The sequence below is a fragment of the Poeciliopsis prolifica genome, unplaced genomic scaffold (assembly GCF_027474105.1).
Source record: "Poeciliopsis prolifica strain line A6 unplaced genomic scaffold, Auburn_PproV2 SCAFFOLD135, whole genome shotgun sequence".
Classification (NCBI taxonomy): domain Eukaryota; kingdom Metazoa; phylum Chordata; class Actinopteri; order Cyprinodontiformes; family Poeciliidae; genus Poeciliopsis; species Poeciliopsis prolifica.
The window spans coordinates 345,246-362,285 of NW_026562510.1; the positions used below are offsets into that span (position 1 = coordinate 345,246).

At 42.0% G+C, this 17,040-nt stretch overlaps 3 protein-coding genes, 1 long non-coding RNA gene, 1 other non-coding gene and 1 pseudogene across 7 annotated transcripts; 3 read left to right on the forward strand and 3 right to left on the reverse strand.

The window, feature by feature from the left end:
- Nucleotides 1-232: 232 nt before the first annotated feature.
- LOC129355465 (small integral membrane protein 11-like) lies at nucleotides 233-1,405 on the reverse strand. The gene is made up of 3 exons (XM_055025059.1): nucleotides 1,255-1,405; nucleotides 597-797; nucleotides 233-509 (listed from the first exon to the last, which is right to left on the reverse strand). The coding sequence occupies exons 1-2, from the start codon at nucleotides 1,267-1,269 to the stop codon at nucleotides 609-611; spliced, it is 204 nt and encodes a 67-aa protein (XP_054881034.1). The 5' UTR covers nucleotides 1,270-1,405; the 3' UTR covers nucleotides 233-509; nucleotides 597-608.
- Nucleotides 1,406-1,900: 495 nt separating this feature from the next.
- LOC129355468 (uncharacterized) lies at nucleotides 1,901-6,089 on the reverse strand. Its single transcript, XR_008605278.1, has 3 exons — nucleotides 5,698-6,089; nucleotides 5,515-5,626; nucleotides 1,901-2,046 (listed from the first exon to the last, which is right to left on the reverse strand). It is a non-coding gene; the product is annotated as an uncharacterized LOC129355468 (long non-coding RNA).
- On the forward strand, nucleotides 3,629-4,607 carry LOC129355464 (ribonuclease-like 3; annotated as a pseudogene).
- Nucleotides 6,090-8,741: 2,652 nt separating the features above from the next.
- trnas-cga (transfer RNA serine (anticodon CGA)) lies at nucleotides 8,742-8,823 on the forward strand. The gene has a single exon. It is a non-coding gene; the product is annotated as a tRNA-Ser (tRNA).
- Nucleotides 8,824-8,936: 113 nt separating this feature from the next.
- Nucleotides 8,937-13,799, reverse strand: gpr180 (G protein-coupled receptor 180). Of its 3 annotated transcripts, none has more exons than XM_055025047.1 (10): nucleotides 13,756-13,799; nucleotides 12,582-12,725; nucleotides 12,408-12,502; nucleotides 12,209-12,314; nucleotides 11,931-12,111; nucleotides 11,551-11,600; nucleotides 11,295-11,452; nucleotides 10,965-11,162; nucleotides 10,812-10,889; nucleotides 8,937-10,726 (listed from the first exon to the last, which is right to left on the reverse strand). In XM_055025047.1, exons 1-10 carry the CDS (start codon nucleotides 13,778-13,780, stop codon nucleotides 10,571-10,573), a joined length of 1,191 nt encoding a protein of 396 aa, XP_054881022.1. In that variant the 5' UTR covers nucleotides 13,781-13,799; the 3' UTR covers nucleotides 8,937-10,570. The 3 variants fall into 3 exon arrangements, with proteins under 3 accessions (XP_054881022.1, XP_054881021.1, XP_054881020.1); XM_055025046.1 differs by lacking the exon at nucleotides 13,756-13,799 and adding an exon at nucleotides 13,197-13,487; XM_055025045.1 differs by lacking the exon at nucleotides 13,756-13,799 and adding an exon at nucleotides 13,197-13,486 and having other exon boundaries at nucleotides 12,582-12,728.
- A 166-nt stretch (nucleotides 13,800-13,965) lies between these two features.
- Nucleotides 13,966-17,003, forward strand: LOC129355459 (dTDP-D-glucose 4,6-dehydratase-like). The gene is made up of 12 exons (XM_055025048.1): nucleotides 13,966-14,139; nucleotides 14,274-14,340; nucleotides 15,059-15,127; nucleotides 15,212-15,302; nucleotides 15,384-15,532; nucleotides 15,606-15,704; nucleotides 15,775-15,834; nucleotides 15,909-15,952; nucleotides 16,022-16,187; nucleotides 16,252-16,307; nucleotides 16,446-16,543; nucleotides 16,695-17,003. Exons 1-12 carry the CDS (start codon nucleotides 14,093-14,095, stop codon nucleotides 16,784-16,786), a joined length of 1,038 nt encoding a protein of 345 aa, XP_054881023.1. The 5' UTR covers nucleotides 13,966-14,092; the 3' UTR covers nucleotides 16,787-17,003.
- Nucleotides 17,004-17,040: the final 37 nt, after the last annotated feature.

A 17,040-nucleotide genomic window follows, 5' to 3' on the forward strand; every position in this document is an offset into this window, starting at 1 on the left:
ACCCATTGAGTAAATTTGAATGCAGCAGCGCCCTCTGCTGTTTAACAAGGGTAAACAACAATAATACTGCTGCATGTTTACATTTAAGTGGTAGGTCACTGAATATCTTCCAAAAGTCAAACTCTTATGCTCTGTTGACTCTTTTTTCCCCCTTTTACACAAAATGATGGATTTCAAACAATTATTTTTATGATCTATTCACCTTCTATTCAAAAAGCAGACTCAAAAACACTGATGTGGAACAAACTATTTAATATAGTTACAAAAATAAGCACAAAAATATTTCAGGCAGTGAAAACTCAGCCACACACAAAGCTCAGCTCAGACCATGAGCTGTTCTTCCATGTATGAATAGATTCTGTTTTCCTTTCTTCTGATATGTATATATTTAAAAACACAGAAAAAACAGTCAGTCAATATGGAGTAAAACTCGTGAAGTCAACATTCCAGTGCAGAAGCAGATTCTCCTCTTTCTTTCTGCTTCTCCGACTCGTTGGGAGGAGTTGGTTCTGATCAGGAAGAGACAAGAAAAGATTTGTGCACATTCGCTCCAACTGGACGATAATCAGTCGGCTCGTTTTGAGTAAAAGCAGCACCTCTGGACTTTCTCAGTCCTCCTTCAGGTTGTCGATGAGTTCCTGGGTCTGCTGGGCCAGCCTCCTCCTCTCGGCCTGCTGCCTCTTCAGGTCCTCCTCGGCTTTCCTGCTCTGGTAAATCTTGACCCCGGCGAAGGCCAAGCACAGCAGCAGCGTCTTCAGGGCCAGGATGTAGAAGAGGAGGGGGACGTTGTCCAGGGCCTGGAAAAGCAGATTGAGAAAATCATTTCAGGAGGTCTTTGGTGAATTTTTAAATACTGTGATGGAGGAGAAATGCCTGGAATAATCAGAAATGTCTCCTCCCCTCTCTGTGATCCTCCTGCAGCAGCTGCTGCTGCAGGAAGTGAACTTGAGAGGGGGGCTGCATGAGAGAGAGTAGCAGCTGCACCATGTGTATTAAAAGCTGCAGCCCATATATTTATACAGCCAACAAGAAGCTAGATCAGATCTTGCTCCCAAAATCTGAAACTGCAGCATTCTAACTAATGTGCATCAAATTTAATAGCTGTTTGGTTAGCTCTGAAAACATTAGCATTGTGTTTAGCAGCAATTCAAAAAGCAATGTAAATCACTGGCAGCTTTAAAGGAAGCTAACCTGCTTAGCTAATTATCCAAAATAATCATCATGATCAGAATAAACGCATTTTTACATTATTACCTTCCAGTTGATCATTTTCGTTGCTGTAATGCGATTCTCCCCTGCTATGCGCAAGCGCTATTAATTTCTTCTGAAGGAGGCGGGGCTTAGACTGATCGACCAATAGAAATGATGTTTGTTCGAAGCGTCAGCTGCGAGGCGTTGGTGACAAATGAGAACTTTTCCTTAAAGTCCACCTTAAAAGAGTCAAACCGTGTTTTAGTAATTATAGTTAGTGGTACTAAAATATAAATATCTGAGCTTTGATAACTTTGTGAATTTGGCGAACTATTTTTGGAGTTTGAATTGCTGTCAAGTGTTTAGTGAGAACTTCACGAAGTGGCTTTGAATGCACCACCAGCCAGAGTGCAACTAATTTAGTGGTACCTTTCTGTTATTGAATAAAACCCTCAGCGAACACTTAAATAACTCAACACTGGCAAAATTATTTATGAAAGTTAAACTGTCAAAAACAGACGTCGTTTCTGAAATGTGGTTCAACAGATCAAAACCCGAGAAATTGCTTCTACACCTGCAAAAAGAGAGAGAAGAAAATCAGACCAAGATGTCACAGCAAGAAAAAATATTGTGAACGTTGATGCTGAAAATAATGACTAAATCAAGACCTTTCAAACCCAACCACGCATCTAAGCAGGTGAGTAAAAAAAAAAATTGTGTGGTCGCATCGCTTGAGCTGAAGGCATTTGGATTGTTTTTCCCTCCACAGGAAGCCATGACGGCTGTGGCCGTCCTGATCCTCGCTCTCGATGCAGCCGAGGTCTTCCAGAAGCACGTCGTCACCAGCATGAATTCCTACAGTTGCGAAAGCAAAATGAGAACGATGAATAAACCTGCAAACGGTGCAAGCTGACCAATACCTTCTTCTTGGACCCAGAAGGAGTCCTTACCGGAATCTGTAACTTCGGCAATGGCCGTCAAACACTGGCTATAAATCTCAAATTATTGATTGTAAAAGTTTTAAGAACTGAAACAGATACCCTCATTGCAAACAAAGCTGTCAAAGGACGAACAAAGAGTGTTTCAGTCCGGTGTAATGAAAACCGTGTGGCTTATCACCTGGATGACTTCGTGAGAAAAAATAAATTATGGCTAATTTTCCACTTTGTACTGCGTCTATGTTCTGTACAAGCAGCAACGACTGATATCTGGAACAACTTTTCCGCTTGGAACCTTTTCCTCGTCAATTGCTATTTGAAATAAAGCATTTCATTTTCTGCAGCCTGGAAATAATATTGACAAACAATAAAGCAAATTGAAATGTAACCACCAGACTCGTCTCTGATGTTCACTTTTTCACTATTTTTGTTTTTTGAAAACTAAAAAAAATGAAAACTTTCCAGCACAAATGGCTTTTCAGTGGTGTTTTTTTTCCCCCTCAATCCTGTACAAACAGCAGAGGGCGCTGCTGTCCAACTTGTGGCACCATCTTTGACTGATCTTTATAATAATATCGCTACATTTCATTGTGGCTTTAGAAAAATCACCCGCGCTGTCTTTCAATGCACATTTCTCTCTGTCGCACTTACATTAATTTAACCACCATGACATTCAGATCCAACCACAGTGAGATCAGGTCTAAATCAGATGCATGCATTCGAATGTCTAAACATCAAGAAGCTTGCTCTGTTCTGTAAAACCAATGACAGCTGGTTTTGCAATTTATCCCTTCACAGGATTCTAGTTGATTTTATATAACATAAAGTGGCCCAGTTTTTAGATAGTGGGCTCAGAATTTCCTAGACCAGACAAGAAGGTTAAATTCTTGTAAACAGGAGTTCTTGTGGTCACAATGGCCAGACAGATAGTTAACAGCTCCACTATAGTTTGTCTCTTGTTTTGAAGTGAAACAGGCAACAGTGAATTTATTTCTGTCGTCGAGATCATGAGTTACAGCTACTGCTTTGCAAAAACAGGGTTTCACTATTAAAATAATAACACCTACAGCTGTGCTTCAGACTTCCCTGCAGGTAAATGCAACATTCAGTGTCTTTGCTCAGTCTATGCAGGTCATGCATGTGTGACTGCAGCTGCTGCAGGTGTGGTTTTGTGGTCCTTTCAGTGAAAATCCTCCGTCCACACTGTTCACGAGAAATCTCCCCACTGCGCATCAGCTGAGACTCGTTTTTAGTATTTATATTAAAGCCAATATTCAGATGCAACTTCAATCAATTTTTCCAACAAGCTGAATTCCTTTTTAATCTCATCTGACTTCCTTTTCAGGATACGCGCAAAGAGACTCTCAGCAGCTCTGGTTTGTGGTCGGCCATGTTTGTTTCCCCCCCTTCATCACCTTCCCAGAACTCACTCATTTGATTCAGTAAAATCATTTTTAGCTTGTGGTCCTGCCTGTTATGAGCCACTTTCTATGCAGCCAATTGCGTGTTCTTATGCAGGTTAATGCATTATAAATATTGATCACGGCGGGATAAAATAGCCAATCAGCTTGCTTGAAACTAATTGTGCATCATTACGTGTACATTTAGCAGCAGAAGAGTTGCAACTTTAAATAGAAACTCCTCCTTTAAAGGAGACACACTTTTGAGCATTAGTTTGTTGTCACACACCTCACCCCGACAACTAAAACCCAAGACGACTTCATTCTCTTTTTGCCTCTGTTTCGTCTGGAAAAAGTGCTTCACTCATTTTGGACCAGGTAACATAGCTCCTATTTGCTAAAGTCAATCAGAAATTATGATTAAGTCAAACGTTGTCGACATGTTTAGAACAAATGTTTTTTTTTAACCCGACACGCAAAAAATGTTCTTAAAAAGAGATGACTTTGAATTTTCTCTCAAAATTCGCCTTCGAATTCATTCTCAAGTGACTCCGTCTTCTTCTTTCAGAATCATGAAGGTCCTTCCATTCTGCCTGCTCGTCTGCTTGCTCCTCCTGCAGGCCGCTGCCTCCGAGTTCGCAAACGCGACCGGCGGCCCGGGCCTGGAGAACGACGCGCGGGCTCGCTACGAGAAGTTCAAGAGGCAGCATGTGGACAAAAAAATGGCAGCGTCAAAATGCACGCAGGAGATGAAGCGGAAGAAGATCTACGACGACAACAACGTCTGCAAGGAAGTTCATTCTCGCTGCCTCCAAGGAAGTCCTGGATGTCTGCAGGGGTCAAGGCGTTTATAACAATGAAAGTCATTACACAGAGAGCAAGAAGAAGTTCAGAATCGTGGTTTGTACTGCCAAGAAACAAGCCAGAAGCCCAAATGTGACTACAAGGGAAAAAGTCTGAATAACAGAGTCATTGCTGTGAGTTGCCAGGATGGTTATCCTGTGCACTTTGCAGAATATCATGGGGAGGAAAATGCTTTAAAACAAGATGCTAATATTTTCTGAGCAACTTTTTAACATCAAAGGTACTTCCTATATATATATATATATATATATATATATATATATATATATATATATACACACCTTTGGATGCATTTTAAGAAACAACTATATCTTTCATTTTTTGTGTTTAAAACCCTCCACAAATATTGTTTGTTCCTCAAAGTGCAAACAAAATAAAGCTGTTAAAATGAACCTACTGCTTAATGAAGAGCTGTGTTGTGCTTATGACGGTGATCATGAATTACACACTATTAAAAATAGTGTTTCAGAAAACAAACACTTAAATATCACATTAATATAAACTGCCAGAAGAAGAAGAGACTCTCCGACAGGTCAGAATCCTCCTTCATTCAAAGCAGACCTGCAGTCTTCAAGATAAAACAAACCGTATTTGAATGAATTTGTGAAACCGTTTCCCTCCTGCACTCAAACAAAAAAAAAGTCATTCTTGCTATTTTGAACATGATGTGACATTTTATGAGGTTATCCATTAAGAGCAAAAACAATTTGTTTCTTCAAATAATAATAATAAAAATAGTAGAATAGACTACCTAACTCTTGTTTGTCTTTCTTTTGTCAGATTTACAAATTTAAAATGAAGCTTCTTTCACACTGTGACTCTACAGTAAGAAACATAAGCCAACCCTAGGAGCTTCTTTTTTATTTTTGCCTGCAATAAATTAGAACTGTACTTTCAGTGTGGATCTCTGCATTTCTGGCCTCATTTGGTGAAGAATAGCTCAAACTAAAGAGAGATCCTGGCTCCTTGTGTGCAACAATAATAAAAGGACATTTCTGTGAATTTCCCTGACCTTAAAGGTTTTGCATAACCCACATTCCCATCTTAGAATATGCAAATTTTTACTGATTTCTGCTCAGATATGGGTTTATCTTTATTCAAAATGGATAAACTGGTCTCACCTGGATACTATATAACAAGCCCAGACCACTTGGAGTTCAGCTTCAGAGACTTTGCTCCATCAAAGATCTTCAGCAGTCCGTGCTTCAGACAACCAAGTCTATCGACAGTCAGCTGAAAGGGAAAAATAACATCCGGTATGTGACTTCATTGAGATTTTTTCCATTTAATCCTTGATAACTTACACTGTTGGACTCAGACGCATCGATGCCATGAACAAACAGCAATGCGATGATGTGATGGCAACACAAGTCAATACTGGGGGGCAATGCCAACCTGAAGAAACCTTCTTTGTGGCGACTCTCAGTGCTGTCAATGCACTCTGTAAAAATGTGAACGAGGCTCTTGCCACATTTCCAGGTGTTCACTGTGTACAGAAAATAATTGTGGGCTCTAACTTTTGTACCTATGTAGGTCATGAACATGAAGTGAAAGTTAAGCTCAAGTTGAGAAATTTGTTTAAGTTTAAAGACTTGCTTCAAAGCGATATAAAAATTTGGAGCTCATGTTCATCCTGATCCAATCTTAAGCTACTTCTGTTTACATTGTCATCTGATTCTCTACATGTAAACATGTCTGAACCTCCAGAGTCTTTTTTTTAAGCCTTCTTAACATCTGATGTTTTAGCTTTGGCTTATTTCTCGTCTCTGCTTAATCCAAATAAACTCATTGCTTGCAATCTGAGACAACCGCTTTCTCAATGTTTTACTCTTACAAAATGTCAGAGTGTTTTTGTGCAACAGTTTTGAAAAGACAAAAATATCTTAAATCTGGCCTTTGCCTGTTTTTTACAGCAACAATTTAGACATAAATATTCATTTGCAGTAAAACGTCTCACTTGTTTTAAAATGTGTTGCTGTAATAAAAAGACTAAATGAGACAATAACAGATGCAATTCATATGATCAGCTATATTAATTACTATTCAAATCAATTTAGTTATAATACAGAAATGCTAGTCAATAATTTTTGACAGATCATTGAAAGGAAATCCAGGGCAGGATGAATGAGGGACCTGAAAGTAGCAGGATGCAGGACTCAGTTATTTTTTAAATAAATGAACAGAAATACTTACAGTTGAGAGCGAATCAACCAGGAAATTAAATACTCTGAGAGGGAATGAAGACAAGAGGCTGGAGGAGGGTTGATGACAAAAACGAACCTGGTGCGACACTGAAAGAGGAAGGAAAGCAGCACCTTCAAAATAAAACAGGAAACGAGGGCTTAAAGACGAAAATGGAAATGAGAAATTAGCCCACAATGAAAACAAAACGATAAATTCACATTTCTTTGCTTGTTTGTCAGACACCCATTGAGTAAATTTGAATGCAGCAGCGCCCTCTGCTGTTTAACAAGGGTAAACAACAATAATACTGCTGCATGTTTACATTTAAGTGGTAGGTCACTGAATATCTTCCAAAAGTCAAACTCTTATGCTCTGTTGACTCTTTTTTTCCCCCTTTTACACAAAATGATGGATTTCAAACAATTATTTTTATGATCTATTCACCTTCTATTCAAAAAAGCAGACTCAAAACACTGATGTGGAACAAACTATTTAATATAGTTACAAAAATAAGCACAAAAATATTTCAGGCAGTGAAAACTCAGCCACACACAAAGCTCAGCTCAGACCATGAGCTGTTCTTCCATGTATGAATAGATTCTGTTTTCCTTTCTTCTGATATGTATATATGTAAAAACACAGAAAAAACAGTCAGTCAATATGGAGTAAAACTCGTGAAGTCAACATTCCAGTGCAGAAGCAGATTCTCCTCTTTCTTTCTGCTTCTCCGACTCGTTGGGAGGAGTTGGTTCTGATCAGGAAGAGACAAGAAAAGATTTGTGCACCTTGCTCCAACTGGACGATAATCAGTCGGCTCGTTTTGGTAAAAGCAGCACCTCTGGACTTTCTCAGTCCTCCTTCAGGTTGTCGATGAGTTCCTGGGTCTGCTGGGCCAGCCTCCTCCTCTCGGCCTGCTGCCTCTTCAGGTCCTCCTCGGCTTTCCTGCTCTGGTAAATCTTGACCCCGGCGAAGGCCAAGCACAGCAGCAGCGTCTTCAGGGCCAGGATGTAGAAGAGGAGGGGGACGTTGTCCAGGGCCTGGAAAAGCAGATTGAGAAAATCATTTCAGGAGGTCTTTGGTGAATTTTTAAATACTGTGATGGAGGAGAAATGCCTGGAATAATCAGAAATGTCTCCTCCCCTCTCAAGTTCACTTCCTGCAGCAGCTGTCTGCTGCAGGAAGTGAACTTGAGAGGGGAGGCTGCATGAGAGAGAGTAGCAGCTGCACCATGTGTATTAAAAGCTGCAGCCCATATATTTTATACAGCCACAAGAAGCTAGATCAGATCTTGCTCCCAAAATCTGAAACTGCAGCATTCTAACTAATGTGCATCAAATTTAATAGCTGTTTGGTTAGCTCTGAAAACATTAGCATTGTGTTTAGCAGCAATTCAAAAAGCAATGTAAATCACTGGCAGCTTTAAAGGAAGCTAACCTGCTTAGATAATTATCCAAAATAATCATCATGATCAGAATAAACGCATTTTTACATTATTTACCTTCCAGTTGATCATTTTCGTTGCTGTAATGCGATTCTCCCCTGCTATGCGCAAGCGCTATTAAATTTCTTCTGAAGGAGGCGGGGCTTAGACTGATCGACCAATAGAAATGATGTTTGTTCGAAGCGTCAGCTGCGAGGCGTTGGTGACAAATGAGAACTTTTCCTTAAAGTCCACCTTAAAAGAGTCAAACCGTGTTATTAGTAATTATAGTTAGTGGTACTAAAATATAAATATCTGAGCTTTGATAACTTTGTGAATTTGGCGAACTATTTTTGGAGTTTGAATTGCTGTCAATGTTTAGTGAGAACTTTCACGAAGTGGCTTTGAATGCACCACCAGCCAGAGTGCAACTAATTTCGGATACATACTGGACAGAGCTGGACAGTTCCAGAAAGAAAGTAGTTAAAGACATGCATTAATGGTGACATGTTAAAAAGCAAATAAGTTTTTAAAAAATGGTTAAAACTCGGAGGCAAGACGGCAGAAAGGCATTGCAACTCGTGGTACATCTGGTCTAACAGTAGTTGTGTCTATTACAGTACGTCTAACAGTATACGCTTGAAAAACGATGTACATTCCGTTCAACAATATAATTTATCCGTTAATTCTGCCCAATACGTCAACGTTTATATTGTGACGTAATGACGTATTAGGGCATGCGTAGTCACGGTGGCCGAGAGGTTAAGGCGTTGGACTCGAAATCCAATGGGGTTTCCCCGCACAGGTTCGAATCCTGTTCGTGACGAAGTTTAATTTATTATCTTTTATGTCGCTTAAATGTTTTCATTTAGGTTTGGATTATCCTGGGGTGACAATTTGTTTTAAATTTATATTAAGTACTGTAGCATTACAAGTGTGTAAAGTTGCATTAATGTATCAAGTTTAATTAACTCTTTACAGTAGCCATGTTTGCTCGTTTTATTTCCACAAGTGACATAAATTATACCAGACATGGACATTCAAGTTGGAATAATTACAGAACCCACTGAATACTAGATTGTCTCTGTGCTGCAGTATAAAACATAACGCAACGGTTGACACAAGCAATATGGACTGATATCATTTTGCACATTTGTAACAGCTGACAAAGGCGAAACATTCAAGTATATTTTTAAATATTATGTAGAAGCTCAGCAGCCTCTGAACAAACAGAATGAGAAGTAGTGGCGTTGGACGCTGCCTTTTTCTTTTAAATCGCTTACAAAATAAACAGACACATAAATACGTCAGTTTCTTTCCTGGCACCTGTTCTCCATGTTTGTTTTTCAATTTATGTCTCTGTCACAACTTAAACGCCTAGATATGATCCCGCCATCCTCTGTTTTGTTTCGACACAAACGTAACGTCAGATTTCGCCCGGAAAAAAAAAATCACAGGAATGTATTTACACTTGTTAAAAAGAAAACGTTTTTAGTAAACTCACCATTTCTGCCAAGTCGGAGTCATGCCGTTGGCTGCAGCTGCAGAGTTCATGGTGTTTGAATGATTTGCATCTCGCATGCGGTCAGCTCATACTTTTACGTCAACAGTTAAGTAACAGTTCAGCTTTTGTCACATAGAAAAAATCATAACATAAAAATCACTTTGGCTATGCAAAGACACATGCTGCTTTCATTTCTCTCAAAGTCTCGAATATTGAGAAAACAAATATAGTTCTGACACCAGAATTCTGAGATTAACATAAATCTGAGATTCAGTGTAGAACAAAAAGATAAAAAATTCTCATATTAATGACATTTTATTAAGTGTTTCATTAGGATAAAGAGGAGTTTAGCTGGAACGAAATAAAACTTGTACATGGGTCTAAACATTTATTGCACACCAACATAGAAGTGGCGTGTTTGTTTTAATCTCCCTTAACCCTGATACCCTGGAATGCAATCAATGTGTCTTTACTAGCAAATAGTAAACAGTGTCCATTAACTCGTAATTACATTTCAGAATAAACCCAGATGTTCTGTGATGGCCTCAGGTGAGACCAGAACTGAACTGTTGCCTGAACTGAAACCGACGCCCCTGAAAACTAATTTTCTCCTTCCACTTCACAGTTACGCTCCACTTTGGTTCATGTTCGTCTAGCGCATAAAACGCTAATAAAATGAGCTCAGGGTTTGTGGTAAAAGGGGAATGAAAACTGTTGCGGGGCAGCCTGTCTACATGCATACTGCCCCAATCATGGCTGACTCAGCGATTTGCAGGTACAGCCTTTAGAAATAACCTAATTGTGATTGCTTGCGATTTTGCGCTCTCTCAAGTTCTTTATCGTGGTCTTCTGCTGACGTCTACCTTGCCAGCTGACGCATGCTTGGCCATGCATTTTGCATCCCAGAGGCTCCAGTTCGAAGTCAGAGGTAGTATGTTGCAGTAAGTACTGTCCTCTGTCCACGGCTCGGTGGTCGCTCTAACGCGGGACAGATGACGGCGCAGGGGGACGTCTCCTGCTGCGTCTGAAAGAGACGCTTCAGTTCTCACCCTATCCTCGGTATCTGTGCTCATAGGCGCCCCCTGTGGTTCGTTCTGGACATGGTGAGCGGCAAAGACACGGAGGAGAGGGAGGACACCTCCCAGTAGAGCGAGCGGGACAGAAAGAGCTGGTAGAGGATCACCATGGAGATGGACTGGCAGAGGATCACGCCGATGCTGATGACCTATAGAACAAAAGGTCGTGACAGAGGTATTGAAGACCGATTTCAGGTGGCGGACAGTGAAATTCTGCAAGTTGTGGTCTCGCACCTTTTCCCTCTGGTGGTCGTTGAAGACCACAGACATGAGGACGAGGCTGGGGTGACAAAGGAACCACAGGAAGCAGCCCTGCAGAGAGAAGACGAGCCAGAGGTTAGGTGGCTGTCGGGCCCGGAGGCTGCCGGCGGAGCTCAGAGTCGTCACCTTAGCGAAGCAGAGGTAGAAGTCTCTCTTCAGGGTGCTCCTCTCTGTGGAGACGATCTGATAGAGGATGGAGGCCAGCAGGAGGGACAGCGCCACTCTCAGAGCCAGGAGGAGGAGACCTGCTAGGCTACGTTGGGCGTGATAGCTGTGGTGCTCGCTCTCTGACTCAGAGTACTGCTCCCATAGCAATAGGACTCCCTGGGAACCACAGATCGGGTCAACATGTAGACGAAGCGTCGGATTGCTCCCTGCCTGCCATGACTGACCATATCAACTTCTTCGTGGACAACATCAACAACAACAAACAACAACAAAACCTGCAGCTGGTACCTGTGTGACCACGCCGCCAACAGCGACGGCCGTGGACGCCGGGGAGCGCTCCCACTGCAGAGGTCTGGACTGCGGCTTCCTGCCTCGACTCAGAGTCCAGCCCATGCACAGGCTCAGCAGCATGTACAGCATGGACACCTGGGACACCATGTCCCAGACTGCACGGCGACACACACAGAAGCGCAGAGAAGGCGTGACTAAAGGTGTTTAACTGACGTGTGAGTAGAGTTAAGGTGAGGCGTGGAGCGTAACGTACACTCTGCCAGGCTGCCCATCAGCGGGATCCCGGTACCGTCTCTGGAGTACCTGCCGGACAACAGATGACACAGTTTTTGTTCAACTTAAAGAAAAAAGCTCGCTTCAAAACCATTCATGTTTGAAACTTAATTCTGATTGTTTTCGTTTCTCCACAGAAACAAGTGAATGTTCAAAAGCTAAATAAACTGAGATTGTATTGACATTCTGTCGTCAATAATGAGTGGATAAATATTTGTGTGCATTACAGCAATCAAACACTTATAGATAGGATATCATGAAAGAGTCGAATATTTTCGTATCGCTCATTTCTGAAAGTAAAACTCATGATACACTGAATTGATGGTGGGTACGTATATAGCGCGGTTTGATGGAGGCTACCTGGCCAGGTGGATGTAGTTGCAGAAGGCGGAGCAGCCTTGCAGAGCCAGGGCCGTGGTCAGCACCTTAAGGACCGTGTGCATGGGGCCCCCTTTCTTCAGTGCCTGATATAAAGGCTGGAAGTAGATGCAGCAGGCGATGAAGTAGGCGAGCAACAGGAGGAAGTAGAAACTGTGCAGCCCTGAGAAAAACACATTAAAAAGACGGTTAAAATCGAAACCCCAGGAACAAACATGGCCGTCCTCCTAAACCGACATCGTGTGTCAGGGATGTCTGACCTGCTTCCTCTGCGCTGAAGTGATCCAGCGGGTTCCCAGCAGAGTCGGGGTTGAACAGCAGGAGAGTGAAGCCAAGGTCAGCGTATGACGGCGTCGCTGAACTTTCCTAATGACAAAAACAAACAACGGGAATATTTCCTCATCCCAACAGTTGTGCATGAACTTTATGTCTGTGGAAACGCATAACAGTCCCAGTTACCTCGCACGTGTATCTGTCGGCGTACAGCACCTGCCAGGGTGTGGGCGAGGACTGACGAGGGATCGTCTGGTTGTGTTCCTCCTGGCTGAGGGACACTGAAGCAGGCGGTGGGGAGAAAAGATCAGTTGATGGCGGCGTCTTGATCTCGTCGTAGTAATAAACCAGAACACTTACCGGTGAACTGGGCTCTGCTGAGTTGCTGGGAGCAGCTCAGGTTGTCCAGGTCTGAGTCCATGTCCTGGTACAGCAGCAGCCTGGCCTCCTTCTCCGTTCCCAGGGACGGGTTGTCCAGCCGACACACCAACAGCCCTCCGCCACCTGCTAAAATGAAACAAGAAAATATCAAACGCTTTCTACTTAACACTTAGTAATATTTTATTTAAAAAAGGAGCCACTAAATTGATGTCTATTTTTTTCCTCCATATCTTCACTTAGCAGAAAACATTTCAAAATGAATGTGAACAACAACAAAAAATAGACTATTTAACTTAAGGGGAATTAATATAGATCAATTTTTAAAATTTCTACTAAAACAGTAAACAAAACTATTGCATTACATGTCCAGGATTTCAGGGGGATTAAGAGAGTTGGTGATGATGATAATCACTGCAGACATTACTAGTCCAAGTTAATGATTAGTCAGTTAGTTTCACCCTTATATGAAGACAATAAGGCATTAAAAATGAATGGAAGCAGTGATTTTTAATCAAGAATCAATGAGAGATGAGCAGCTTGTTCCCGTGCTGGAGTGACACGTTCGCGGCCACAGCTGCACATCAGCACCGTTACCTTGGTACATGAATTTGGTGATGAACTGGCCATTTTCCTGCTTCGCCGCTCCGCTCCTGAACGCCCCCCTCACGGTCTTCCCCGAGGCCTTCAGGCTGAGCAGCAGCAACACGGCGAGGGTTGCGGACAAACGCGACATTTTGCCCCCACCCCACGTTTGCAGAGAAATGACGATAAGGAAAATAAAACGTCGGGCTAATCAGTTCAATGAGCCACGAAGCCAGAAGTGAACCAGCGGCGTCGAGCTAACCGCGGTTAGCGAGTACTGAACCGGAAATGGACTGCTGGCGGCGAAAAATTAAAGCTATTTGTCCAATGACGACGTCAAGCCTTTCACACGTTTCATAATTAAACCGAATTGGATAATTTTGCAGACACATATTCAGTAAATCTTTTCGTTAATTTCAATTCACTTCAAATTTGGAACAATTATTTCTGCAAAAGTCAGTGAAAGCGACAAAGATGGATGAAAAATGTATCGAATGTATTATATAGCACCTAAACCTCATTATTCGGACACAAAAAAACTATTTAAACAACCGGAGCCACTGAGACTTACTTTGAAAAGAATACCGGATCATCATACATTATGTCTCGCTTGACGTTCATCCCATTTACTGCTGACAGTTCGATTGACTCAGGATTTACCCAACCAGGCCGTGGGAGTCATCCGACGTCACGCACTTTACCCAATCAAATTGCGTGGAGCGGTGTCCCAACGCGGAAACGCACCGCCTACTTTCAACGTGTCAACACTGCCGTTAAAGGGTTCGCAACTGTCGTGCATGGCACAATCCCTCTACTGTACGGAAGAAAATAAAGAACTTCTGTATTTTCCGTCAAAAAATATGTTTTTATGGCTAAAATAGAAATGACACCTAAAGGAAGAACAGAGGATGAACTTTAAAAGGACGGTTTTGGTGACTGGAGGGTCTGGATTCATGTAAGTTTCTATTAAAACGATGATAAAAGCTTAACTATATGGGGAACCTTTTGCTTCCGTTTTTCTAATTGAAATATTTGCACGTAAGTGACGTGCAAATATTTCAATTAGTTCTCTAATTTCGATATTTGCAGTGGCTCTCATCTGGTATGTTCGCTGGTCGCAAGTTACCCAGAGTGGAGGATTATTAACTTGGATATTGTGAGTCTGCAAAAACACATGCACGACCACAAAATGTACCTGAATGGGCTTTTTGTGACAAGTTTGACAACCTGGTTTGATAACCAGGTTTGATCAGTTTTTGCTCATCTTTAACACGGTTGAATTTAATATCGGACGGAGAAATATCTATTTGAAGTTGCACACATTCCAATATTACCTGATTGGAGATGATGGGAATGAGAAATAATCATAAATGTCATCTCCCCAACTCCAACATCTTTCTGCCTGCCAGATATTGAAAGAAGTGAAGCAAAAGCAAATGAGGTGGATAAACTGTTCTTGCCAACAACCATCTGTAGCTTCTTAAAGTGAAATATTGTACAATTCTGATTTATTAAACTTGGCAAAATAAGACTGGTATTTAAAACGAAGAACAATCCAAATTCTGCTTTTGAAAATTGATCTAGACTAAAAAAATACTCAAACCCCCTCTCTAAAAATATGGAAATGCCTTTCTTTTACGTTAGACAAACTTACAAAATTCATTGCTTTTTTTTTTTTTTTTAGAAACATTCCTTTCATTAAATAATAAATTGGTATTATTAAAGTGTTGCATATTAAGTTTGTGGTTGAATGGGTAAAAAAAAGACAAGATTTGCGTTTTTGATCTGGAAAAAATATAATTTTGAGGCACTTTCGACATGACTATGTTTGGACGCCGTTTTATTGCTGGAATAATTCAGGTCTGATTTTGCAGTTGGACTACTGCTGCAGTCCCAGGAGTCTGGAAGGGCTTGAAAACAGAGACAACTATGCTTTCATTCAGGTAAAAATTTGCCTTTTTAGGTTTCTTTTTGTGAATTGCAAATGGAATAAAACATCCTGTATTTTGTGCCTGCATGCTGAACAGGGAGACGTGTGTAACCCACAGTTGGTGAATCACATCTTCATCACTGAAAACATTGACGTCATCTTTCACCTGGCAGCTAAAACACATGTTGGTGAGAAGCGTCCGTTCAGATTTCACTTCGTAAGCAGTTCGGTTCAGTCCTTTACACCCTCCGTTTCCTCTCCCCCCTCAGAGTCCTCGTTCGAGTGCCCCTCTGTTTTCCAGCGGGTCAACGTCGACGGAACCAGGGTTCTACTGGATGCCGCCCATCGGGCTCGACACCAGCCGCAGCGCTTCGTCTATGTCAGCACGGATGAAGTGTACGGAACCAGCCTGGATGAGGTGCGTGAGGCTTTAATGTTTATGTTCCACCAGGTCGGATTCCAGATTAGATTGCGTTTCGCTTTCCTTTCAGGCGTTTGACGAGGGCTGTCCGCTGAGGCCGACCAATCCATACGCTGCTACTAAAGCAGCTGCTGAGTATCTGGTCAGGTCCTACTGGGACAAGTATCAGGTCTGGAGTTTTTCCATTTTATTTATTTTTAATCTTATTGAGGTTAATAACGTCACTTTGTTTTTTCCAGTTTCCGATCATTATCACCAGGAGTAACAACATCTACGGACCCAGGCAGTTCACAGAGAAGGTATAGCTAATCTACAACTGTTTCAAAAAATTAAGGTGCAGTCCGAGTATTTTAATTTGCTCCAAATGTTTCAGGTGATTCCCAGGTTTCTCACCTTGCTGCAGAACAACAACAAATGGTAGGTGTGGTCAAACTTACCAAGCGTACCTCACTATACAAGCCAAATGATGCGTTCTTCCTGCTGCAGCACCATCCAGGGATCCCTGCCCATATCCCGCCACTTCCTGTTCGTCAGCGACGCCGTCCAGGCCTTCCTGCTGGTTCTGGAGAAAGGGACGGTGGGCGACGCCTACAACGTGGGAACAAGCGTCGAGATTCCCATTGTGCAGCTGGCGAGGGAACTCGTCCGGATGGTGGGTCTCGTGAAACTGACGCATCAGTCGGTTTCAGAATTGAAACGCTTTCTGCTTCCTCCAGGTGAAGAATGTTACCGAATCTGAAGTGAATGACTGGATTGAGTTCGTCTCCAGCAGGTTAGGAAATTATGTGAATGAAGGTTTCTTTACCACCCTGCTTTCAGGAAATAGCCAGAGCAAATTTCACACAATACAGTGCATTTAATACTTTCAAAGATATTTCCTTTTAATGCATTTTCTTTCTTGATCTTAAAGGCCGCAGGTCGACCTTCGTTACCCAATCAGGAGTGAGAAGCTGCAGCGGCTGGGCTGGAGAGCAGAGACATCCTGGGCTGAAGGCATCAAACAAACAGGTTTAATAATCCACTCAGTGTGAAATGATCAGAGTTTATGACTGAAATCCATTGTTTTCTATATTCAAGGCTGGATGGACACCCTAAAATATGGATTCTCTTCTGCCATTGGTTACTTACCTGTCCTGTTTTCTGTGTGCTCGTCTTTCAGTGAAGTGGTACCAAGACAATCCGGACTTCTGGTTGGACTTCGATAAGGACCAGCGAATCAGAAAAGAGCCTGAAAACACCTCAAACACATGACCAGGCGTGGTTTGTCCTGCCTCTTGACTGACAGGAAGACCCGTTTCCCTCTCCATGAGATTTGTGACACAGCTATGGCTGATTATTCAGCTCAGGAGCAAAAATCATGTCAATTATGTTTTGAATGTGCCAGACGACGGTAAGGCTGAGCCCAACAGTTGGCGCCTGTAAATCAACGCCTCAAGCTTTTGTAATAAATAATTTTTGCTCAATTTAAGGCGAGTGTTTTTCCTCTTCTTGGTGTCCAACTGTGA

Coding starts and splice junctions, on each gene's coding strand:
- gpr180 (XM_055025045.1), bottom strand. CDS start 13,335: ATGTCGCGTTTGTCCGCAACCCTCGCCGTGTTGCTGCTGCTCAGCCTG. Junction 12,729..13,196: donor CACCAAATTCATGTACCAAG/GTAACGGTGCTG, acceptor GTTTCATTTTAG/CAGGTGGCGGAGGGCTGTTG. Junction 10,890..10,964: donor TCTACCTCTGCTTCGCTAAG/GTGACGACTCTG, acceptor TTCTCTCTGCAG/GGCTGCTTCCTGTGGTTCCT.
- LOC129355459 (XM_055025048.1), top strand. CDS start 14,093: ATGAACTTTAAAAGGACGGTTTTGGTGACTGGAGGGTCTGGATTCAT. Junction 15,705..15,774: donor CCTACTGGGACAAGTATCAG/GTCTGGAGTTTT, acceptor TGTTTTTTCCAG/TTTCCGATCATTATCACCAG. Junction 16,544..16,694: donor TGAAGGCATCAAACAAACAG/GTTTAATAATCC, acceptor CTCGTCTTTCAG/TGAAGTGGTACCAAGACAAT.